The sequence below is a fragment of the Lygodium microphyllum genome, chromosome 25 (genome assembly GCF_053477565.2).
Source record: "Lygodium microphyllum isolate KBCC chromosome 25, Lygodium_microphyllum_v1.1.10, whole genome shotgun sequence".
Classification (NCBI taxonomy): domain Eukaryota; kingdom Viridiplantae; phylum Streptophyta; class Polypodiopsida; order Schizaeales; family Lygodiaceae; genus Lygodium; species Lygodium microphyllum.
In genome coordinates, this window is record NC_141159.1 from 120,583,847 (window position 1) to 120,609,718 (window position 25,872).

Below are 25,872 nucleotides of genomic sequence, written 5' to 3' on the forward strand. Positions count from 1 at the left end.
GAGAAGATACAGGTTTGAGGTTTCATTTACGAGATTGAAATATAAATTTCATTATAAAACAGTGTTATCACTTTTCTCCTTGCTTGTGAGGGCCTGTATATACCAAGGTGCAAATTCCCCTCATCATCCCCACAAAGTTGTTCCTTTGCAATATAGATTTCATTATACAACAGTCTATCACATTTTCAGTTGCTGAAAGGCCTCTAAATACCAAGGCACAACTTTGTTCCAAATATTTTGCAAGCAATCTCAACAAGTATTGGTAAAAATTGTCCATTTACAAAATATATGGATGAGTGAAAAGTAAAAGGTGTCCTTGTAAGAACCCATACACTTCAAAGACAAACACGTACTAAGCCATTTCTAATGCAAACATGTACAATCCAAGGATGGAATTCCCATAAGAGCTCATACACTTCAAAAAGCACAGTGTTTAAAAGCCATTTCTAATGCAATCATGTTCGATCCAAAGATGGATTTCCTGCTTCCTGAATAAGTAACAAAGAGCTATCATTGATAATGGAAAACTGTTACAGTGCCAAAGACTGGCTAGAAACTAATACTGAAAAGTTTGAGTCTCAATTTCAGTGTGATAGAAAGTATAAAACAAACCATTACTGAGTTGATAACAAAAGGCAAAAGGCATTTAGCACTTCACGCATGGCATCTTAGCCTGCAGACTTGATGTAGCAGAAAAGTGATATATTTATCTCAAGCACACACAAGCAAGCAGAGAAGAGAAGAAGAGAAGAAGAAGAGTCTCTTGTTGCCACACACCAAAGAAAGCTAATGATTTCAGTGCCGAAGTTCAATTGTACTCAAATGTCCACAATATTTGATGCATCTAAAACCAGAGTGTCCCAAATTCATTACATCTTTCAGATTTGAAGATGCACATTGCACTGGGGCTCCAAAAATACAAAAATGTGAAGTAATCAAGAGAGTGGTTGATAACCGCTGAAGACAGCTTCATTCTAGCGCTTCTTGGAAACACCAACAGTCCTGCCTCGTCGTCCTGTGGTCTTTGTATGCTGACCACGAACACGAAGACCCCAGTAGTGACGGAGGCCACGATGATTCCTGTAGAAAGCACAAAATAAGACACATTGCAAGAAGGCCACATGTGGGTTAACAATTCTTCCAGAGATCCCAACCAATTTGCACATACAGACACAGAGTGATCATACCAACTCTTCCTAGGATCAACTAAAAACTTTTTGCAAAAGATATAGTTAGTACAGTGCAAATCTGATAAGATATTAACATGATTGAACACACCATGCATAGAGAAAACATAAGGACTCGAGAAAACAAAAGTACTAGCAAGTTCACTGACACATAATCCACATAAACAATCAAGTTCAATAACATGCACACCACACAAGCATCCCAGCTCATGCCTGCAATCTTCAATGTCCAAGAGCATCATCTGTCCAAGAGTCTCATGATATAGAGACCACCAACTTTGCGCTAGGGCTGTCAAACCTTTGGTACAGACCTTTGAGCTAAGACTCTTTAACCCTGTACTGAATCCTTGCGTCTTCTACACCTTGTGTCCATATAGAGAATAAGACACAAGTTGAGCTACACAAAATGGCAAGCATATCTGGTTAACTTGCCTGATTGATCAAACATCACACAATGACCACGAGTCGGGCATGGGAGACTCCCCTAGGCACACGGTCTATGAAAATAGCCCATGGAAGAATGACATTGTCAGCTAAACCTAAACCTGTCGCCTGAACCTCCTGCCTCGTACTCATAATCTTTTATGAAATCCAGGTGTTAAATACCAATAACGTCAATCTACCCCAATGGAACATGCATCAAGGACTTGAAGGTAGGACAAAAACCAGAGCCTCACTGACACATAAATTAGTCAACCAAACTTCAACCTCCTGAATAGAGCAGAGCTGAACACTGCTATCAGTTGGTAGTATACCAGTAAATTATTTCATACCAATATGTCACCAACAAATGAATACCTGATTTTCTTCAGACGCTCAAGGTCATCCCTAAGCTTCATGTCAAGGGCATTGGACACAACCTGAGAATAGCGACCATCCTTGTAATCCTTCTTTCTGTTAAGAAACCAGTCAGGGATCTTGAACTGCCTTGGGTTTGCGACAATGAACATCAAATTGTCCAGTTCTCCAGCTGTAAGTTCCCCGGCCCTGAGCAGAATCACAGCAAATAAACTCGTTACGTAATGAGAAAGAAAGACGGGTCCAATCAACACAATATGTTTCTCCAATTCCAAACTCTCTATGTTTCTTCTCTACTTTTTCTCTTTCTGTATCGACAGGATGATAATCATAACAGACCACAAACCCAGTTCTTTTGTCAAATGAAACTCATCAAAGGCTTATAATGTGAATAACTGCTTTCTGTTTAAAGTCCAGCAGTTTTGTCCCACTCTCTCTCGGGACATCCCATGGCATCCCTGGTTTTTTCTATGTAAGAGTCATCACTCAAACAGTGAGTTGAAATCCTAACTATGAAACTGTTTGTAGTTGCCACTTGTCTACAAAGAATACGGATCAACAAGAAATCAGCTTCTATTCTTCAGTCATTCTCAAGACATAGTAGCTCTCTGTGCAAGAAATAACAGGTCTCTGTTGCAAGATCTAACGCATGGCATTTCAGCACAGAGACTCTTAAAACTTCGCCTTCATCGGAGCTCTAGAACGCAAAGCCTATGACTTGTGCCTTATTCTGCAACCTCCTTTCACAATTCAATTGACGCTTCATTTGTAAGATGCATGTACAAATAGACGCATCCTCTGACCTCTTGTTCATGTCGACATCTGCCTTCTTGCATATCAGGTTTGCAAGCCTCCTTCCGATTCCCTTGATGGAGGTCAAAGCGAACATGATCTTCTGCCTGCCATCCACGTTCGTGTTGAGGACACGAAGAATGTGCTGGAAGTCCTCATTCGCAACGAGAGACTACGCAGATGTAAACAAGACAAAGCTCGAATGTGAGAAAAAAAACACACACACACACATGGAGCAAAAGCATGTCCGCTTCAAGGCAGAAGAAGAAGGAATGTAGCCTCTTACCATGGTGCCGGAGACGAAGAGGTGCTGCACAGAACGCACCAGGTTTCTTAAATGTTTCACGGGGTCACAATCTTCTCGTCTTATACGATGGCCATGCCAATACGACCGACCACGCTGAGCAGTGAGGCCGGTTACACCGCAAAGCGTCCGGCCCCGATGGCGAGTTGCGTTATAACAGGCCGCGAAATTCATGGATCTCGGACACTTTTGGGTGGGGGATCTCCCGTGTCCTAAATTTTCACGCCCAACATACTAGGTGACAAATACATACAGGAGGAAATGCCTGAAACGGACCTGTATATTTTTCAAAATTACATCCTTGCCAACATAAGCTCCGTCATATGGAAAGACACAATGATATAGTCACCAACCACTGTCAAATGATGTCCAAGTTTGATGAAGCGATCGAGCACATGGCTATCTCAAACTCGAAGACTCAACAAACCTTGGAGCAGCTCACTACTCTTGTTGCTCAATTAGCAACCGCTTCATCCCAAGAGAAGACCAATGACTCTAGGCATGAGTCTAGACGTTCTCCACATCAGGAACCATTGCATGGTCCATAATGTATACTTAGCACTAAGGGAATTTCCCCTTCTACCTATGAGATCGGAGAACCCTCTCATATGCATGATGAGCCCCTATTGAATTCCACCGTCCACCATGCCGGCGACATCCATTTGAGGCCTTCTCCCACCTTGGGTCGCTCGCTCTACCTAAGAGCCCCCATGCACCCCATATGAATCAGCCCCATCAAGGACAATATGGTACAAGTGGCCAGCCTGGCAATCATGGACAACATGGTTATAATGAAGAAAATGGGCTTAATGCACCACAAGGGATGTATGGACATCAAGGTGGCATGTATGGCCACCACGGGCTGCATGGACAGTAAGGATTTCATGAGCAGCATGACCCCTATGATCTGCGTGACAATGTCATCCTAACAAAGTACAATGGGCAATCCCCCTCACCATCTGACTTGGAGAAATGGACGTACGTTGGAGTTCTACTTCAATATCTACCCCCGCACTGATGATCAAAAAATACTTTTTGCCTCTCTCCACTTGGAAGGGTTTGCCCACACATGGTGGTGCTATATCAATCGAGAGAATCAACGGTTCATTGACTGAGAAGATTTTAAAATACATATGGTCCAAGTTTTTGTGTCTCCTGTGGAAAAAGAACGGTTGGCAAGATGATGGTACACTCTTGACCTACGTAACCTCACCGTACGTGAATACACAAATTAGTTCATGAACTTGACCATGTATGTGGAGAGCATTAGTGATGATGCTAAATTGCACAAGTACATCTATGGATTGGAATCGAGTCTATCAGCCGATGTCATGGCCCAAAAACCTACCACACTGTTTGATGCAATCGAATTGGTTGAGAGATATGCAAGAAAGTACTGGAAGAATGAGCATTTTCAGCAAGGTGTTGGACATCCCCGTATTCCTTCACGATCAGCCCTATACAGAGGTGGTTTTCGAGGCACTTCTATGCCTAATAACAGCCCCAAAGTACCCACTTACCCTGCCTTCCATGCTGAAAGAAAAATGGGAACTTTTGGGACAGCACCGGGCTCTAATGCTGAAAATAAACAGTCCACTACATCACCTTCCCATGGATCCAATAGTCAACGGTTCATTTCCCCAGATATTGTGAAGGAACGGAAAGAAAAGGGCCTATGCTTTAAGTGTGGAGATAAGTACACTGCTGATCATGCCTCCAAATGTCCATACAAGACAGCTAAGGTCAAAGTTCATAGCATGTATGTCATAGAAGATTGGCACACTGAGAAGGATGACCTGCCCATTGACCAGGCTGAGCCCACAAAGGATGTTGATCACGAGCAGTTCTATGACCCCGAGGATGGGTTTCCCTTTGACCCGGGTGGTGCTCTATCACAAATACTTGATTTAACATCCCACCCACCTCCCACTTCCCTTTGCTCAATCTCCTTGGATGCTTGGACAGGTTCCCGCAGCCCTAGTACCCTTCGCATTCAAGGCAGTATCAATGAAAAGCATGTTTTTATCCTTGTGGATAGTGGAAGCACTCACAGTTTTGTCAATAAATCAACCATTGATCGGTTGAAATGTACCCCTATGGCATTTTACTACCACTTGAAGGTCCAAGTAGCAAATGGAGAAGAAGAAATCAGCACACATGTATGTCCTGCAGTATGCCTGGCTAAAAATTATGTGGCAGTGGTTGATCTGATTGCCCTAGATATGGGCCCCATTGATGTTGTCTTAGATTGTGATTGGCTGAAACAATTGGGAAAAATTGCTATGGACTTCTCTCAGCTTCACATGGAGTTTATACGGCATGGATAGCCTATCCACCTAGAGGGAGTTCAAGATCATGCTGATTTTCAGCTCATTACAGCAAAGTAACTTAAATGGGAGTTTAAGAAATGCTCACAAATCTTTGTTTTGCAATTGAATAAGAACAATTTTGATCAGCCCTCCGCAGTATCTCATGATTCAGCCTTGCAAGCCTTACTTAAGGAATACAATGACTTATTTCAGGTGCGTACATCCCTCCCTCCCAAGAGACAAGTGGACCACCCACTTGACCTAGAACCCCATTCCAAGCTAGTGAATAAACCCCCCTATAGACTCTCCAAGTGTGAGCGTGAAGAGGTTGCAAAGCAAATCAAGGAGTTGTTGGAGATGGGTTTCATTGAACCAAGTTCTTCCACCTATGCATCCCCTATCCTCTTAGTCAAAAAGAAAGATGGCTCCTTTCTCATGTGCATTGACTACAGAGATTTGAACAAAATTACAATGAAGAACCGCTACCCCATCCCACAGATTGATGATTTGTTGGATGACTTAAAAGGGGCATGCTTTTTCATTAAGATTGACTTGCGCTCTAGCTACCATCAGATTCGTATGCGGACAGGAGATGAGGTCAAAACAGCCTGTAGGACTGATCGTGGACTTTACCATTTCTTGGATGCCTTTTGGGTTGACTAATGCCCCTACCACCTTTCAAAGCCTCATGAACAAAATCCTACAACCCTTTCTGTTCAAGTTCATGCTTGTTTTCTTTGATGACATCCTCATTTACAGCAAGTCATCTATGGAGCACTTGACACACGTTCGAAGGGTGTTTGACATATTGAGAGAGCATCGACTCTTTGCTAAGGAGAGCAAATGCATATTCATGTAGACATCTGTGGAGTACTTGGGACACTTTGTGAGCAAAAATGGTATACAAGCTAACCTGAAGAAGGTGCAATGTATTAGAGATTGGCCCACTCCTTCCAGCACCACTTCTTTGCATAGCTTCCTTGGTCTCTCTTCATTCTACAGACGCTTCATTAAGCACTATGCCACCATTGCAGCACCTTTGACTGATCGCTTGAAAAAAGAGTCATTCTTTTGGGATGCCACTGCGGATCATAGCTTCAAATAGTTAAAGGACATGCTTACTTCAACCCCCATCCTTGTTTGCCTTGACTTCTCTAAGCTATTTACCATTCATTGTGATGCCAGTGGCTGGGGTATTGGTGCAGTATTATTGTAAGAGCATGGTGTGATTGCATTTGAAAGTTGCACGCTTGATGAGAAGGAGATGTAAATGAATGTATATGACCAAGAGATGTTGGCCATCCTCCATGCCATCAAGAAATGGCACCACTATTTGTATGGCAGTCACTTCCAAGTAAAAAGTGACCAGCGAGTCCTCCAGTACTTCTTGACTCAGTCTGCTTTGACTCCTAAGCAAAGGTGATGGATGGCAACCTTACAGAACTATGACTTTGATATTTCACACACGCGGGGCAAGGATAATATTGTGGCTGATTCACTCTCTTGAATGTAGTCATGCAGAGTGTCCTCTATCTTAGAATTGCACAGTGATTAGGTTGAAGAGCTCCAAGATGCTTACTTGTTAGATGATCACTTTAGCCACACATTTCAGAAATTACAGCGTGGGGTTATGGTTAAAACTTCCCAATATCAGCTCAAGCATGGCCTTATTTGGTCCCATGGCAAGATTATTATCCTGCACACTTCCCCCTTCACGCAGAAGATTATGGAAGAGATGCATTCTTGCCTCACTACTGGTCACTTGGGTGTTTTCAAAACATATGGCATGATTGCCAAGAGCTTTCATTGGAAAGGCTTATGGAGGGATGTCAAGGACTTTGTGACCAAATGTGTTCCATGCCAACAGAACAAGGATAGTACACTTAGGCCCGCTGGCCTCTTGCAGCCTCTCCCCATCCCTGAAGAGAAATGGACTCACATCATAATGGACTTTATCACTGGCCTTCTTGCGACTAAGAAAGAGTGGAACAGTATCTATGTGGTAGTTGATTGCCTCAGCAAAGCTACCCACTTTATCCCCACTAAGATCCAATATACTACCTCTCAAGTGGCCAGTTAGTTTATGGAAAATGTCTTCAAGCTGCATGGCTTACCACAAGACATAGCACATGATCGGGATGCAAAGTTTATGAGCAAATTATGGCAGACAGTTTTCACCTCCATGGGGACCAAGCTTGCTCCATCCACTGCATACCACCCTCAGACTGATGGCCAAACTGAGAGAGTGAACAAATGGGTTGAGTCATATTTGAGGCACTTTTGCCATGATGTACAACACAGTTGGGATACGTGGCTTTACTTGGCTGAGTTTACATATAATAACTCCACACACTCTAGCATTGGAGTTTCCCCTTTTGAGGCCTTATATGGGTATAAGGTTCCCCTTCCCACAGTCTTGTTTACTGATAAGATCAACCCTCAGAGTCAAGCTAAATTGAATCACATGCAAGCTTTACTTCAGCAATGCAAAATGAATCTTCAAAAGGCCCAAATACACATGAAACTTTATGCTGATGAAAAACGAAGGCATTTGGAATTCCAAGAGGAGGAATTGGTCCTTTTGAAAGTGCCTAAGTTCTGCTACTCAACTCTCAAAGAGGGCAGCAATAACAAGCTAGCCCGTCACTTCTATGGCCCATACTAGATCCTGAAGAGAGTTGGCGACTTGGCCTATCGCTTAGAACTCCCCCCTACCACCAAAATCCACAATGTGTTTCATGTCAGCTAGCTGAAACCCTTTGCAAGCTCCTTAGTGGACTATGTGGAAGAACTTTCCCCCATAGATGAGGAGGGCATCACGCAATATGTCCCTGAAGCAATCATTGGGCAGCGAGATAAGCACTTATGGTCCCGATCCATCAAAGAATACCTCATCAAATGGCAAGGCCTACCCTTGGAAGAAGCCTCTTGGCACCCAGCAACCATCCTCAATGAATTTCCCTACCTCCGTGAACCCCTACAGTTGGAAGACTAGCCAGTCATGCCCCAAATTGCCCACTCTCTGCTTGCAGACTGCACATTGTTTTAGAATAGTTTTGTACTTATTCAAATCACATGCATGTGCATTCTACATAGGCTGAAAGTACTCATCAGAAGCTCTGTTTGACATATGGAACACCCTATTCAGAGCAGCCTATCAAAAGTTGTGACCAGTTTACTTTAGCAGACCGGTCCCAGACTGCATGCTATCCCTAGTCTCTCCACACCTAATCTTCATTGTCAAAGGGCTCTGAGTAGTACTCTGCAACCCTCCCTTACCCCACCCATCACCCCCCTCTATTTCTCCTTGTTTTTTAGGGCAAAAATCTTCCGAGTGGGGATGGATTGTAACAAGTGGGATACACATCGAGTAGGTTTAGACACCCCGTCACACTAACCAGGGTATTTAAGGTGTAAGAGCCCCAGATTAGGGCAACCAATTATTATCAAGAACATACTCTTCACCTTCATCTCCAGCTTTCATGGCTTCCTCCTTCCTTCTCTCCTCTTTTCTCTCTTTCTCTCTCTTCTTCTAATCTTCTTCCTTCTTCTTCTTGCTCACTCTCTCTCTCTCCAGCTCTTCTTCTCTCTCCTCTCATCTTCTTTCATTATAGGCTTTAACCCATTTTCTTTGAATCTTACGGATTTTTGTGAAATTTTAGAACTCATTTTATATTAAACTTGATTTTTTCTGCACTAGCCAAAGGGGGGATAGAAGGTTTTTGCTTAACAACCACCAGAAAAAGCCAAAAGCTCATTCAAACAAGGCACAAACAGGGAGAAAAATGGGAAAAAATAGTGCTTAGAGGGGTTAGAATCGCATGGGGAGTGACCGAGTAGATTAAGGTTGAGTTAAGACCACCCTAGGAAACAAAGGGAGAACTCATTTTCAGTTTCTGCAGCAGGAGAGAGAGAGAGAGAGAGAGAGAGCTTGTGAGAGACTTGGTGCTTCCGGCAAATTGATCAGCGCGGCCATAGGAGTTTTTTTCTTGGATCAAGTGTGTAGAAACCTTTCTGTGTATCTACCCTTGGATGTTGGAGAATCTTACTTGTGGGCGTGGCCAAAATTCATTAGCATGAAGTGATTTTCATTGTCGATGTTTGCGTGTCGGTGGAATCGGACATGATCCGTAGGCATCCGATTCCCAGATTCAGACGCTCGGACACTCTACACCTGTCCGATTTTGAGACTCGGACGGCGAACCAACTTGACCTGTCCGATCGAACTCGAACACGCTAGACTTGGACACCCCAAGAATCGGATTCCCAGAATCAAATGCACGAAAATCAGACACATAAAAATCGGGCCAACCCACATAATCGGATGTCCTGAATCGAACCAACCTAAAATCAGACCACTCAAACTCGGACCATCCAATTGGGCGATCGGACCAACCCAAAATCGGACATCCGATTCTGATAATCGAACTCCTGAGAATCGGACCTCGGAGAATTGGGCAGAAAACTGTCAAAATTGGAAAGGTGAACAAAATACAAATTTAGCGCATCTAACCCCTGAAACCGACCTAGAGACCATATAGAGCCGAAAGCACATCATAGATATATTACTTGACTGAAATCTAGAGCAAGTAGTTCAAAACTTGGCTACAAACGGTCCTTCAAATCGCACATGGTATTTAGTGTAACAGCCCTACAGGCTGAGAGGGACTGCCCCCTCGGACCCCTGCACAGGGGGCTTTGCCCCCTCTGCACCTCCCCCAAGTAGGCTACAGAGAAAACACGCACTATGATAAGTCCTCCAAATTAGATCCTAGTGTAGTAATGGCTCTGCGCAAGCATAGATTCTCACTTGCAAAACAGCAACCAAAATTCCATACCCCGAACAAAGACAAACAGAGACCCTAGAACCTCAATGGCCCAATCTAGCTAATAAGGGCAAAAATCCCACACCATAAAAACATGTATATGTTGCATTCAGACTGCATTTAGTCAAAGAGAAATGCAACAACATCAAGTTACAACTGCAAGGATGACTAGACATGATAGTCCTGAAGATAGATGCACCTTGAATGGCATTGCATAGACAACCCAAGATATCATTAGAGAATCCACACCTGATTGTGCAGTTGAGGACTCAAAGGCATGTATCAGAAGGCTTAAACTTATAAGCTAAGACCCAAAAGATGAAGACATAGTACCGCCTGCTTATCTTAGGGTCAAACTCACCACAAAAAGAGAGCACAGTGTCGATGCTCTCATCGATGAAGGAGCATATTTTAATGTCTTGATTTATGAAGCATGGACTCTACTAGGCCAACCAAAGCTCACACTGACTAAAGCAACTCTTAATCCTTACGAGGGACACCCACAAGCACTTATAGGCAAGTGTAGAATCCTTGTAACTATTGAAACGGAAAGTTTGCATATCCTATTGCATGTTCCTCCAAATAGTGCAAATTATGGAAAGGAAACCCTCCTAGGAAGACCCTTCAAAAGGGCAATGAAGTGTGAGGCCGATTATGTAGCACAAAGGATACCCTTGACACTACCGAGTGTGAGGATAATCACAACATTTAGCAAGAGTGACCTCATTAAACCTCGAGGGAAAGACAAGGAATATTCTGACATACCAGACAAGCCTAGTAACAAGAGCAAGGACTTGTTGAAAGAGTTTACACAAGCGCATGTTGAACAGAGAGAACCAGTGAGCAAGGCCATGCTTGAAACAAGAAGGTTAGGAGACAATGCCAAGGATAGGCTTTGGACTTACAATTATCATAGAAGACCACAAAAGAAGCCCAAGCCTTAGAATCATCAGCAACAAGCATTGAGATCATAGACAAACCTTGTCCAACACAATCTTCATCCACTAAGCCGTATCACAAGGAGGAGCCTGAAGTCCAGTCTAGGTTTACTTCATTAAAACCTAAAAAGACTATTAAACCACAGAAGAAACTTGCACATAAGAAATATTACACTTATATGATTTTCAACCCTTCTCTTCATTGCAACTTTGACTTCACTTTATCTAAATTTACTTCCGCATTCAGTGAAAGGTTTGTAAGGGACTAGACACTGCCCTTGTCCTAACAAGTGGTAAGACCTTCCCAATGACCACAACATATGCTGATACCCGTCCTCAAATTCGAAAGTTTGATGGTAAGGATTTCCACCCATGGCAGGTACTTATAAAATACAAAATGATGGAGAGAGGGTATTGGCCTCTTATTCAAGGCAGTAGAGTTGTAAACTCTACAAATATGATTGATATAGAGGATGACCAACGTGCTCAAGCAATCATAATGCTACACTTAGATGAATCCCTGATTCATCATGTTGATCAACTAAACACTGCTAAAGAAAAATGGGATGAGCTTGAAAAGCTCTATGGAGCCACTGGCAAGAATACTAAAATCTTCCTTAAAATTGAATTCTTTAGCTTGGAATATCGCTCAGGAGAAGATTTGGGAAAATTCATTTCTCATATGAAGGGACTTATGGCACAGCTTGCTTCTGTACAAGCTCCAATACTTGAAGAAGATGCTATTGCTATTCTCCTAAAAGCTGTAAAACAGGTGTTTCCTACTCTTGTAACCACTCTCACCAACATTCCAGATCCTACTTTGGCAAGTACCATTCAATCCTGTTTGGATGAAGAAAAGAGGAACCACAAAGAAAGCAGCAACAGTCAAGCAACTTCAAATTCTCGTGAACAAGTATTGGTTCATACAGTTCTCACTAAATGTTATTTCTGTAAGAAAAAAGGACATCTTGTAAACAACAGCTGGAAGAAGTATCTCGAGAAGATGAAATGTAACAAATGCAAGAAGACAAGGCATATAATAAGTAAATGCCCCAACACTCCTGAAATACCCAAAGAATTGGTGGCCAACTATATCTCCAATTCATCTGAAGATCGATTGTTTTGACTATTTAAATCATCTACCCAAAACAACCTTGTAAGCCTGATTTATAAAGGCATCCCAAAAAGGGGGGGATCTTTTACATGTCTTGTAATCCAATGCCACCCTGGCATTGAGGGGGGGTGTTAGAAGATGGGCATAGAAACCCACTATAAGCAAGGGAGTATAAGGGTAGATGGGTGTAAATAGCCCTAGGGGCAGGGGAAACCCTAACCCTAGCTGGCAAAGGGCTATATAAACAGCCTATGGGTCACTATCATTTGTGAGAGAGTGTACCCAAGTTGTACTCTAAGCAACTTAGTAAGCAAGATTTCATTCTTGTACTTTGAGCTCTTCTCTCCCTCTTGTGCAGACATTCTACTGCTGCAAACTCTGATTCTCAACAGACTCGGACAAGGCACCATACTACTCAATGTTGCAAAATATATATTGTTATTGAGTAGCCTGCCACGATTACTGGATATGTATGCCACACTCCAGTACAATCTTGAGTTCTAGAATTATTTTTTATCCTCACAAAGTGACATGGATTCATGTACATAAATAAACAATGTGTTTTGTGACTGCATATAAATAATACTAAAATAAGCAAAGCTAGCACACACACAAGCAATGATAATCAAGCCCAGGTGATATGCATCGAAGTCAACACTATGGGATTTAGATAAGTGATGTCTCTTTGAGCTACACTTGTTCATTATGGTTGAAGCATATGACTTGCATACACTCTCATGAGTTACCAAGTGAATGCACGACAACACAGGTCTCTGTATGAAAGCGTTCAATGTCCAAGTCACCACAAGACCACCAACTCTACAAAGAAACATTATGGAGAAAGTGGCAGAAATACCAAGAAACAGAGAGCCATGATGACAAAAGCCCCCCGCTGGAAGAGAAAATCACCCCTGCAGAAAGCACACATTGCATTTGAGCATGGCCCGAAGCATAGTCATTGGCTACTCTCTCTTTCTTGGCCAAACTCTACATCCGGGTAGGAGCCATGCTCTCAACAATGACAAACATTTCTTCATCATCCAGGATTCAATTCGCCAGATGCTCTGTCCCTTGTCCATGCATAGCTCACTCCAGTTGCTACCTCAATTGGTTCGATGTCTCACATGTTACAAAGAGGTTTGCAAAATCTCAAGTGTATCTCTTCATCTCAACAACTGTTCCTCTAGCATCGAGGCTAGTAACACAATCATCTTTGTAATATCCATTTTTCACAACCTTTGGATCTCGACATTTCTCAATCCAAATATAAGGCTGATAGCCTCAATGTATTGCATTGATTATGTTCATTCTATCTAAAAAGAGAGAGAGAGAGAGAAAACAAAAAGAAAAGGAAAAAAAAAGAAACACATAATCGTAGCACAGCACCTAGGGGTCCTCAAATTAGGTACATCCAATGACCTAGTCCCCTAGCCCTTTATATATCCCCCACAATTGTTCAGGGCACATCAAGGGCAGGACATACCTAGGGAGCTCATCTTGCTTATCGTTAGACTAGTCACCCTGAACCGTTTGCACAATTCTTTTTTGCACTCCATCTCAATGCCATCGCAATCAACAATGGTAAGCAAGACATGAAAGACCATGGAAATTACACCATACTCTTCAAACACTACAAGTAGCCACTAGCTACTAAAAGCTAAGGCATCAATGAGCTCAATTATGCTACATCGTATTGTCAAAATCACAAATGATGTCTCAAGAAGCCTTCAAGTGTACTTCTCCTCAATATCAATAAATTTTTCCATCCCATTGAACCCTCACTTCATCCACACATTGTTATGAGGAACCAGACTAGTAGTCTTCCAACTACATAATATCTAAGTATGCACGTGCACTCACATAATATCTACACCACAATCTATACATAGTTTAGGTCCTCAAGTACAGGACAATACTCTCAACTTGCTTAGAGTTCCAAACTAATCAAACTACATCTTGTGCATGATAAGAAGACTAGCACTAACCCCTAGGAAGAGACCATATGAGAGGTTTTCAATTGTAGGTATTGAAGACTCTAATGAAAGGACCATCAACGCTTCATCAACACTCAACTCTAAACTCTTGTCCTTTATCATCATGCAAGCCCACCAAAGAATCGTCGTGAGCCAAATCCCCCGAACATCAACACTTGTGCCAGCCATGAGTGCAACTCCCAACAAAGAACAACCCTATCACCAGCTACAACAACTCTTCATCAACACTCAACTCTGAACTCTTGTCCTTTATCATCATGCAAGCCCACCAAAGAATCGTCGTGAGCCAAATCCCCCAAACATCAACACTTGTGCCAGCCATGAGTGCAACTCCCAAAAAAGAATAGCCCTATCACCAACTGCAACAACCCTATCGCTAGCCAATTAGGCTAACAAAGTGCCACCAACGACCCTCATCCGCACCACCACTGAAATCCTCCAAGACAAACCACAGCAGTCCCTTCCACCCACAACTTCGGTGCATGCCAAGCCTACTACCTACTATGACGGAGAGTGCCATGGGACTGGCAGAAGAACAAGGTGGAAAATTCAAAAAATCTAAAGTAGAAGACAAGGCGAAGGCAAAAGTGAAACGGAAGATGAAGGCGTGCCAGGAAAAATCTAGAAATACAAGAAGTGCAAAAAAGTCCTAAATCAATAAGAAAGGTGCATAAGAAAAAGTGCAAGTCAATACTTTTGTAAAAGAGCACAAGGTGCACAATGATTTATTTTGTAAAAGAGTGCCATGATCCCTCCTGTACAAATTGTAAAGGTAGATGGGCAGTAGAAAGGAAGCTAGGAAGATAGGAGGACAAGCCAGCCATGTAAAAAGGGGGATAAGGAAATGACCACCCAAAAGGGATTTAGGCTTTTGTATATAAACTCAAAAGGTGAATGAGAAGCTCATTCTTTGGTTTGTGGCAAAGTGGACTCGTCTTCTTCTCTTCTTCTCTTCTCTTCTTGCTTGCTTGTGTATGCTTGAGAGAGGGAGTGTGGGAGTGTGAGGGAGTGAGTGTGTGAGGGTGAGGGATCTTGGAGATGAAGCTCTCCATCATCTCCTCTCTTCTTCTCTTTTCTTCTCTCATGCGTGGCTACGGATGATGGGGCTTGAAGGTGGAGGCTTGAGGTTGCTTGAGCTCTCATCTTGAATTGTGGAGCCATTGGTGTGCTTGAGGGAGGAGGCAACTCGTTTGGGCATCGAGGTAAGCTCACTACACCCCGGTAGGATCAAAGGTGTGTCGGCTAGGTGAGAGATAGCCATAGGTGTTCACTTGAAATTCTTGAACAATAAGCGATCCGTGGGTCTTGGCAGTTGAGCGTGAGCTCGCCTCTACATGAGGGTAAATGTGTCTATGCCGCCCAGCCGCCCATGTATTACTACACTGACTATACCCACACATCTGTACACTACAAGTGGCAAGCACCCATCATTGTCACTTCATTCTTTATTCTTTTAGTGACATTTCTCTCTCTCTCTCTCTCTCTCTCTCTCTCTTGCTCTTGCTCCTTCCACCATAGCTCTAGCTTCTGCTGTGTGCTTCCACTCCAAGCTCACTCCCTTCAATTGGTATCAGAGCCAACTATTCAAGGAGCTTCTTTAGCAGATTTAAAGCTTCAACTCAAGGTTTTATGGCAGCCGTTATTTCTTTCTCTTGAGATATGCATTGAGTCTTTCCTTCATTTGGCTTGTTCCAGCTTATGTCATGCTCATTGAGGAGCTTCCCAAGGCTTAGCTAAGCCTTGTTGAGTGCTTATTGAGCTAAGGAGTAGCTATTTGATCCATTTTTAGTGGATACAGAGTATCTTGTAGAAGTCCCAAACAACTATAGCAACTTGATAGCATTGCTATATTTTGGCCATAACTTTTGCATATACGATATCGGATTTAGGAGTTCTACAGTTGGAAACAAAAAACCTGACGAGAGCTACAAATCTAGGCACTCGTAGAGTTGATTTTGTGCCAAAAAAATTCTCTATTTTACACAAAACAAAACTATTTTGGTTTGGACAGCAAAGAGTGAATTCCATAATATGTGTTTAATGCTTCGCCGGGGGGGGAGGGGGGATGCTATTTTGGTGCCCAAATGACATGGTTATGCTTTTGGGCTGATTTGAGCACACATTTGGCTCAATTTTCTCAAATATTTCATTGCTATAATAGTAGGGTTGAATGTCATTTTATCAATGAAAAGCTTATGCCTAATGCTCACTAATGCTTTATGGGATACTCAATGGATGTACCACTACTTCAATTGTTATGTATACTTCCTGATATGCTATGGCATGCTTTTGAGTTGAGACTTGAGTTCCATTACATTGATATTGGCTGTGATTACATGCCTTGGTTGCTTCAGTGGCTTATGCAGTTACATGATTGAAGTACATATTGGGTTTAATGTTTGGAGTTCAACTTTTGGTTTAGTGGATTCAGGTACTCGACTTTATGTACTGAGCCATATTGGTACTACTTAGATGTACTGCAAAGCATTTAGGTTATGCAATTGAGCTTGAGCTTATTACAGTAAGATAGTGGGACTCATTGTGACATGTACATGCTCTCTTGATATTTATTAGATGCAGTTACCCTATTGTAGGGTGATTTGATCTCTTGGCTTGGACTTGGTACTTATGTCTGTCAGGGTATTGCCATTGGTATTTATATGCTTCTAGGTTATGTATTGAGCTTTTTCTTAGTGGATCACACATCTGGCATTTCTATTCATTTACCCTTGAGATGTACCCAGTGCATGATGTCTATGCCTATTGCATGTATGGTTTCTGACACATCACAGTTTTGACAGTCTTCAATACTATTGGTTGTTCCTAGCTTCTTCCTTGTTGGTTGCTCATAGTTGGTTGTTGGCATATTGATGTAGTTTATTAGAGAAGCCTATCATTTTAGTTTTATGCATTCTATTTGAGGGCAGTCACCTAGACTTGATAGCTTTTTGCTTATAGCTTGTGGATAGATCATTACTTTGGCAGTATCTCCAATCTCCCATCTGATTTAGTAGTGGTTTTGGGATTGATTTGCAAGGCATTACAACAACCCATCTTGCCTCTATGTACTTGCTTGGTCTCATTATGGCTAGTGTTTCCTCATAACAATACTATCTTCAATATTGAGAAAGTGGATAGGACCAATTACAACTATTGGAAGACCCAAATATAGTAGGTTTTAGTGCAGAAATTGCAAGCTAGACCACTAAAAAATGGGGGTGCCAAACTCAAAAACATTGGGACTGAGGATTGGGATGAAATGGATGAGCTATGCAAGTCGATGATCATTTTATCACTCTCTAATCAGGTTCACTACAATGTTGTAAATAGAAATCAGACTGCATATGAGCTTTGGACATAGATTAATAATCTTTCTGACAAGCAGAGTCCTACATTTCAAATGTATTGGTTGAAATAGTTGATGGACCTTTGCATAAAGGAAGGTACTTCTATGTTTGCACACTTGAATGAGTTTCACTTTATCATTAGCCATTTAGTTTTGTAGGAGATTGAGTTCAAGGATACTTTACATCCTTTATTTCTGCTTGGTACTCTATTTGAGTAATGGGACACTTTTCGTACGGCTCTTTGTGCTAACGATGGGCTGAAATTGTAGGATGTTGAGAGTGGCCTCTTAATAAAAGAGGTGAACAAAAATAATGTGGATATTTCTCATATGTCCCATGCATTGAATAAGAGAGGCTAGTAGGATGGACATGGCCATGGTAGAGACTCTAACAAATCTCAGTCTAGGACATGTGGACAATCTCCCAGTAAGTCCCATGGTCATAAGTTCGGTCTTACTTGTCATTATTGTGGGAAAGCATGTTATATTTGGCCATAATGCCATAAAATGCACAAAGATTATGCAAGGAAAATGGAAAGGGTAAAGTGTAGGACAAGAATGATGATTGTAGCATTGTGCCTATCAAGTCTAGTGTCAAGATTGAGGAGATTAATGTGGTGCAGTCTGATGTATTTGATGAAATTATCATGGCAACTTCTTCTTTAGATGGTTCACTATTGATTGATGCTTTGATAGGATATATATATGGTGTTGGTTGATAGATTCAAAAACTTCCTTTCATGGGACCCTTTATAGAGAGTGGTTTCAAGATTGGAAAAATCGTGCACGTCGCGATCGTAGTTTATATGCAGCAAACATCACTTCGAAGAACTGTGAGAAGAAGGAGTGATCTGGACAATTTGTAAGTAAGTGTCTTGGAGTTTTACCCCCCTTTCAAAGCCAACAAAACCATCATATTTATGATTTTAGCATCAGATTGCATTTAAAAAATTTCTTATCGCTAATTTTGCCAAGATCCCCTCCACAAAGAGCTCTTCTTCTTAGCCACAACCCTTCTTCTCTTGTTTAGCTATAAATATGAGGCATGGGAGCAGTTAGGGAAGCACAAGGAGACCCTAAGAGGCTGTGAGAGAGAGGTAGAGAGAGGGAGGTAGAAGGATACCCCTCCAAGAGGCTGTGAGAATGAACTTGAGAGAGAGAGAGAGAGAGAGAGAGAGAGAGAGAGAGAGAGAGAGAGAGAGAGAGAGAGAGAGAGAGAGAGAGAGAGAGAGAGAGAGAGAGAGAGAGAGAGAGAGAGAGAGAGAGTTACCCCGAGAGGCCGCGAGGGAGAGAGTTAGGTCAAATTTTCCCCATCTCGGTCTTTGACTAAGCCATCTTCTCTTACACTCTCCTATCTTGAATTCATTCCTCCTTCTTTATCTCTCGAATCCACTTGCGAACGATGGCTCCAAAGTGACGAGGTGGAAGGACCACAGGAACCACTACAACTAGTCAAGGAATGGGTATTGCCAAAGATATGGGAGTGCCCGAGGTTGCTGGAGTTGCCACTACCTTCATAGAGAGAGATCTTTGCCCATCCATAGCAAGCTTCCTCAGAGAATTCTCTTCTTACCCAAATATCTCGCCTTCATTACCACTTGTAATTATCTCCACCTCTTGCGAATATTACTAAAACAAAAGCCTATGCAGAGGAAGAGTGGTTACCACCCCTCTTTTTTGACATTAATGCAGGGATAGATAGCTGCACAATGGCTCACCTCATGATGAGAGCCACCTTCTTGCCAACATTTTGTATGAGCTTATTATAAGATATGAGCGATAATATGCTCATTGGGTACAACCGCCCCCTTTTTTTCCCTATGCCCCTCAATGTAAGAAATAACTTAAAGGGCTATATGCAAAGCAAAGCTTTCCTAAGAAAATCCCTCAAGCCTTCTCTTAGTTTGGACCTTACCCATGAGCGAGATGCCATTTCACATACTCCCTTGTAAATTTTTAAAAAAAAGAAAAAAAAGAAAAGAAGAGAAAAAGAAAAGGAAAGAAATTTAAATCCCTCCATTTGTACTCTATGAGTTTCATGAGCATCCACTGCACCTAGGGAATACCCTAGTCCCTCCCCCACTTCACAAGTTAGGGCATATCAAGGGTAGGACATTTTGATAGACCTATCTCCCTAAGTCACACATAGCACCTCCCTTTACACGAACTAGGTCCTTAAGTGTGGGACAACACCTTAGGCTTGCCTATGGTTTTTGCTTATGGTTTGACCCATCTCCCACTTCCACCATCACTTGCACAATGAATTGCACAGTAAGATAGACACACCCCTCTAAGAAGTACACTCTTCTCCTTTTTAGGTACATTGTGTAGCAGCATGGAAAGCCAACAACTGTAGAGGCCTTCTTCGACCACTAATCTATCTTTGACATTGGCAACCTTAAAATGTGCTTCATAGAGCATCTTCAACATGACCTATGTTGCCGAAGGCTCCAGGAACCATTCCACACCAACCCTCAACATTTTCAGCCCATACCATCAAGTGCCATGGGATTAGCACCACTCAACTAGGAGGGGGTAATGTTAACCCTTGGAAGACTGAGTTGGAAAATCCAAAAAATCAAAAGCAAAAGACAGTCCCAAGGCAAGAGGAAGACGAAGGATAAATGCGCACTATGGAAATTTTGAGGACACCAAGTGCATGAGAAAATTTCTAAATGTAATAGAGAGGTGCAATAAGAATAAGTGCACCTTAACATTTCTACAAAAAGAGTGCCAGGCACATTGTAATTTATTTTGTAAAAGAGCATCTGGCTCTTTCCCATGTAAGTTATAAAGAATGAGAGATACATGTTAAGGCCAATGCTAATAGGAAGGAGGGGGGAAAAGAGTGGGGGAATGGACAAAGAGGACAAAGGTCACAGACCAAAAAGGGGATGGCTGCCCAAGGAGGAGATAGGGCATATATAAAAGTCAAAAAGTGAATGAAGAAGCTCATTCTTAGTGTTTGGCCAAACTTGCTTCCTTTTTATTTCTTGTTCTTGCTTCATTATTGTGTATGAGAGGGAGTGTGAGGGAGGGAGTGTGAGGGACCATGGAGAAGCTCTTCTTCTGCTCTCTTCATCTTGTGCACCTTCTCTTCTCTTTTCTCACGGCTATGGAGCTTGAAGCTTGAAGCTTAGAGATGGAGCTTGCTTGAAAGCGCATCTTGGATTGTGAAGCTACCAGTGGATTTTGTGGGAGGAGGCAACTCGATCAAATTTAAAGGTAAGCTCACTACACTTGTGTGTGTGTGAGTGCACTTGGCTATGTGAGAGGTAGCCATAGCTCTCGGCTTGAAACGCTTGAAGCAATAAGAGAGCTGTGAGTCTTGGAGATGTGCTTGCAAAAGTGATGATAATTTAAATACATTTTTAAAAAGAAAAAAAAATAGTACTAAGGTTAAAAGGAAGGGGTATAAGGGAGGAGGGGGCTGCCAATAAAGACCACCATCAATCAAATGGTGCCCTCCCCCCTCCAATCATCGCATGTCACCTCCCGCCTACTTGATGAGCTGGCACCATTGGGGGTCCATTATGGCACCCCTTCCCCCACCATGAATTCATCCTCTCCCCCTCTCCTTCATCTTAATATGATCCCCCCTCTCCCCATCCCCTTGTGATATAATCACATGGCACAAACTCCCCCTAATATAATTAAAAATATAATAATAATTAATAAAATTTTACATTTCCATTATTTAAATAGAGATCCCCCCTCTCAAGAAAAATCAAAAGAAAAGGCCAAGAGTTTGTTAGAGAGAGAGAGAGAGAGAGAGAGAGAGAGAGAGAGAGAGAGAGAGGGGGGGGGGGGAAGGCAAATCACATGAAGTGAAGCTATTTCTAGCTAGCATGCATTAAGGAGACCTTTTCTCTATATTTTCTATACCTTCATCCCTTTCAATAATGCATCCATGCAATCAATTGAATGTGGCAAGTCCTTCAAATGCAATAGGTCCATCTTTGACCATCAATCTCATAGTTGTGCATGCAATCATCTTGAATAATGAGTAGATGCATGATAGAATTAATTAATGTTGCCCCTCCCCAAGGGCCTCATTGGGCATCTTATACCAAGTTGGTTTTTACCTACCTATAAGTGTTGGTCAATTCTAGTAATGCTCACTAGCTAGTCCTAATATAGTGCAAACATACATATGAGTACAATGCAGTGAGAATTGGGATCCCATGTGTACAAGGATGATGGTCCTCTAGTAAGGTGGATCTTTTGATAATTATGGCTCTTATGGGTGGAATGGGATTGTATCTATCCTAAATATAATCAAACTACTAATTGGAAAAGAATTGTATTATTTTCTTTCATGTATCTACTAATGGAAAGTGTAACAAACCCTATGAAAGGTTTAACTAATGAGCTAATTTTCATTGTCATATAGTGTTCATAGCATGCTCTACTTAGAAAACTAAAATACATCAGGTGTATCCATGGAAAACAGGTGAGTGCCTTCCTTGGTAGGACTGGTCAATGGCTTGATTAGTGGGTGCTTTCCAACTAATGGAAAATAGGATCAGGGTTGATTTGAAGACTTCCTAGTGTCATGTTTTAGATCTCAACTAACTATCATTTTAGGGGGCTAGAGCCAATATTTTTCCTTATGGTGGGTAGAGGGTCAAGCTTGGCTCCCTCTTATCTCTAACTCTCTTTGAACCAAGTAAGGTGATTAGTCTATTCTAACTTATACAATGTTATCATGGTAGCCAGATGCCAAAATTTTAGAGACTATTAGATCAATGAGTTTCCTTAGCTCGATCCTCATGGGTCGAGCCCAACCAGTTAGTTATGAGATAGACCTAGGGATGCCTTCTTGGCAAACATTGAGAATTTTAGTAGAGCATGGATAGTGATGATTGGAATCAAACCTTGAGCAACTACTAAATGTTACCCCTAGGCTACGCTTTGACAGGTATGTTATAGACTAAGAGAGACCATTGTTAGAGATAGAGCACTAGTCTATTGAGGAACTATCCAAAGAAACTTTCATGTTTCTTCATGAGAAGCACTTAGATAGCCTCAAACTAGACTCAGTCTAAACCTAAGAGAGTATCAAGGAGTCCCCTACATAGCCCCAGTATACATCTACCCAAGGGGCATTAATTGATTGACTATTTTAGCTTAGTTGATCTAGGTATCCTAGAACTTAATAGATATGTTGATGACATATGCAGAAGAGGATAAATAAGGTCATTTCTTGGGCCAAAGATAGACCACTCAAGTTCTTCTCTACATGGGAGGGGATTGAGACTATGCTTCAACAATCGGTGAGAAATTTTTTGAGATGATATATACTTTCATACTACTAGCTAGTTTTTTCTTTTCTTTTGGTATCAACATTTAGATTCAAATTTCTCTCTTATATCTCTCATCACTTTATCCAATTTTGACTATCATCTATGGAAGAATCATAAAAAAACACTACGAGTGGTGCCACACCTTTACTTTTTGGGTGTCATGAAAGTAAAGTGAAAGTGGTTTGCTATTGTGGATTTTCCTCCTTACTTACTAAGCAAATAGCCGTATTTACTTTTTCTAGTATATTCAAGACTTTGGGTGTGATAGTACCCTAAACAAACTACCTTCCAAGTTGGCTCATATAACCTTGTCTACATAAGGAAAATTACATTTCCACAACTTTGAATTGCCTAAGCATCCACTTTGTGTTGGATTTAGACCTAGTTTTTGATTATGTTTTGCTCAATAGATTAGGCATTAACTATTGAGATAGCAAGCTCAATATGTACAAACATTGATGATGGACCACTTGGTTAGATGGTCCACACATTTATCCCTAACACATTAGTGGTCATTATGATCCTCACATGGCGACTAACTTATCACTTAGTATATTTGGTTAGTTACACATATCTATAGTAGATGGCATTGTTACAGTAGTAGTTGATTAATATAGTAAATTATACACTATATGACTTAGAAGGCCACTGTTCTCTTCTTTTGCTTAGCTATACTTTGTGTACCTTATATTGTGTGAATAAGAAAAAAAGAAAAACCAATAATAATATGTTTTGGTTTCCATCTCTCTTCTTGTGTTCTTGAATGAGCTTCTTCTTGTATGCATTGTATGTGTTTGGCGTAGTAGCTTAAGTACCTCCCCCCACCATGCGATTTTGACATGGTATTAGAGTGTCATTACTAAGAGAGGTTAGTTTTGAAGACTAAACTGAAGGAGAAGGAGCAAGGATTCAAGCAAGCAAGCAACTAGTTAGAAGCTCTCCCAATCTCTCCCTCTTGCCCTTGGATAGTGCACCCATGAAGGTACAAGACATAAGGCATAGCAAAAATCACAAATTACTATGAGATCTTATGTGTAATCAAAATAATATATATTCTACAAATAAACCCTTTAGGGATTGCCAATATGTTTTGGAAATCTAAGGATGTTTCAGACCTCAACTGTATTACCTCCACAAGGTTATAAACAACAATTTCATGGCACACTGTAATTTTGAATGTAATGGCCGTTCTGAAGTGTATGTTGTAGAGTTCAAACTGTAAATCATGATATGTTTGTTAGAAATCAGACACAAGGTTTATCTACAAACAAGTTGCAAACTATATATAATATTTAGCAATCATGAAAAAACTGTCTAGTTTATTACTATACACATCTTATGAAAGATTATAGAAAACTTACTTATTATTTGGTACTTAGTTGTACCATAATAACCAAGAACAATAGAAATCTTATTATTAAGAAGCTAGATAAGAACAACCACCCATCATGGAAGTTCCATGTGACGAAATTCCTTATTGGAAAAGGCGTTTACAAGTTTGTTTTAAGTGAAAAAAAGGAACTAGAGCTAAGTGATCTTGCAACTATAGAAGAATTAAAGGCATGGAAATAATGGAATGCAAAAGATGAAAGATGAGAAGGATCGAAGCTTGCTTGAAAGAGCTATGGTGGGAGAGCAAGAGTAAGAAAGAGAGAGAGAGAGAGCAAATGGGAACTCCAATAGTCACAATGTGTGACCAGGCCTTCCTTTATTCAAACTGTCACTAAAAGAATAAAGAATAAAGTGACAGTGACGGGCACCTGCCCCCTACAGTGTATAGTGGTAGGTATTGTTAGTGTAGTAATACACAGGCGGCTAGGCGAAGGCGTATTTACCCCCAACAACCTCCCACTTTTTAAAGGCAAATTTTCCTCAGTGAGGAGGGAAAAGAAAAAAAGAAAACATAGTACAATGTACACATGTACAACAGGATGAGGAAAAATGTCATCTCATCCAATGCCCACCAATCTCCTAAGGAAGGCAAAGCACTCAGTAGCGAGGCTTTTTGTGAGTAGATTTGCAAGATTTTCATCAGTGGAGATCTTGACAAGGTCAACAGACCTATCCTCCACAACCCCACGTATAAAGTGATACCTCATTTCAATGTGTTTCGTCTTCGCATGGAAGACTGGATTCTTGGCTAGCTGAATAGGACTCATAGAATCCAAATGTAGCATAGACATAGAATCAATCCCAAGGTCATGAATCAAACGGCCCAACCATATGGCCTCCTTGTAAGCCTTAGTGGGGCTGCAACATACTTGGTCTCAATGGTAGAGAGAGCCATACACTTTTGAACCCTAGACATCTAAGAGACATCTCCTCCAGCATAGGTGAATATATAGCAAGTAGTGGACTTTCTACTATCTGCATGTCTTGCATAATCGGAGTTTGTGTACCCCACAACTCCTGTATCCTAGCTGCCATAGCAAATACACATATCTGCTGTGCCTTTCAGGTACCTCATGATACCCTTCACAAGATCCCAATGTTTCTTTGCCAGGTGTAGCCATATAGTGTGCCACAACACCAATTGCAAAGGCAATATTTGGTCCAATGGCTATCATGGCATACATCAAACTACCCACAGCTGATGCATAAGGGATCTCGGCCATCTTGGCCCTCTGCTCATCTGTCTGCGGACAATCAGCCTGTGAAACCTTCACATAAGAAGGTAATGGACAGCCAATAGGCTTCATGTCCTGCATGCAAAAACCCTCAAAGACTTTATGAATGTACTCCCTCGGTGAGAGTAGAGTAGTCCCTGATGCCTATCGCACTTAATGCATATACCAAGAATGTGAGAGAGGCATGTTCCAAATCCTTCATCTCAAAGCTCCTCTTCAGCTGAGATTTAAGAGCATCTAACTCATCATGAGCTTTTCCTGCTATCAGCATATCATCCACATAAAGTACCAAAATAAGCAATGAGCCATCACAGGCTATCGTAGTGTAAAG

General features: G+C 41.5%; 1 protein-coding gene across 1 annotated transcript; it reads right to left on the bottom strand.

Annotated features, from left to right (window-relative positions):
• Nucleotides 1–763: 763 nt before the first annotated feature.
• On the bottom strand, nucleotides 764–3,270 carry LOC148014680 (small ribosomal subunit protein uS13z/uS13y/uS13x-like). The gene is made up of 4 exons (XM_087667020.1): nucleotides 3,064–3,270; nucleotides 2,789–2,949; nucleotides 1,986–2,174; nucleotides 764–1,080 (listed from the first exon to the last, which is right to left on the bottom strand). The coding sequence occupies exons 1-4, from the start codon at nucleotides 3,253–3,255 to the stop codon at nucleotides 975–977; spliced, it is 648 nt and encodes a 215-aa protein (XP_087523146.1). The 5' UTR covers nucleotides 3,256–3,270; the 3' UTR covers nucleotides 764–974.
• Between the last annotated feature and the right edge of the window lie 22,602 nt (nucleotides 3,271–25,872).

What these genes read in the sequence shown, in the direction of transcription:
- LOC148014680 (XM_087667020.1), bottom strand. Translation starts at nt 3,255, where the DNA reads ATGAATTTCGCGGCCTGTTATAACGCAACTCGCCATCGGGGCCGGACG. An exon ending in TCTTCGTCTCCGGCACCATG is followed by an intron (nt 2,950 to 3,063) that starts GTAAGAGGCTAC and finishes ACATCTGCGTAG; the next exon opens with TCTCTCGTTGCGAATGAGGA. An exon ending in GAGCGTCTGAAGAAAATCAG is followed by an intron (nt 1,081 to 1,985) that starts GTATTCATTTGT and finishes TGCTTTCTACAG; the next exon opens with GAATCATCGTGGCCTCCGTC.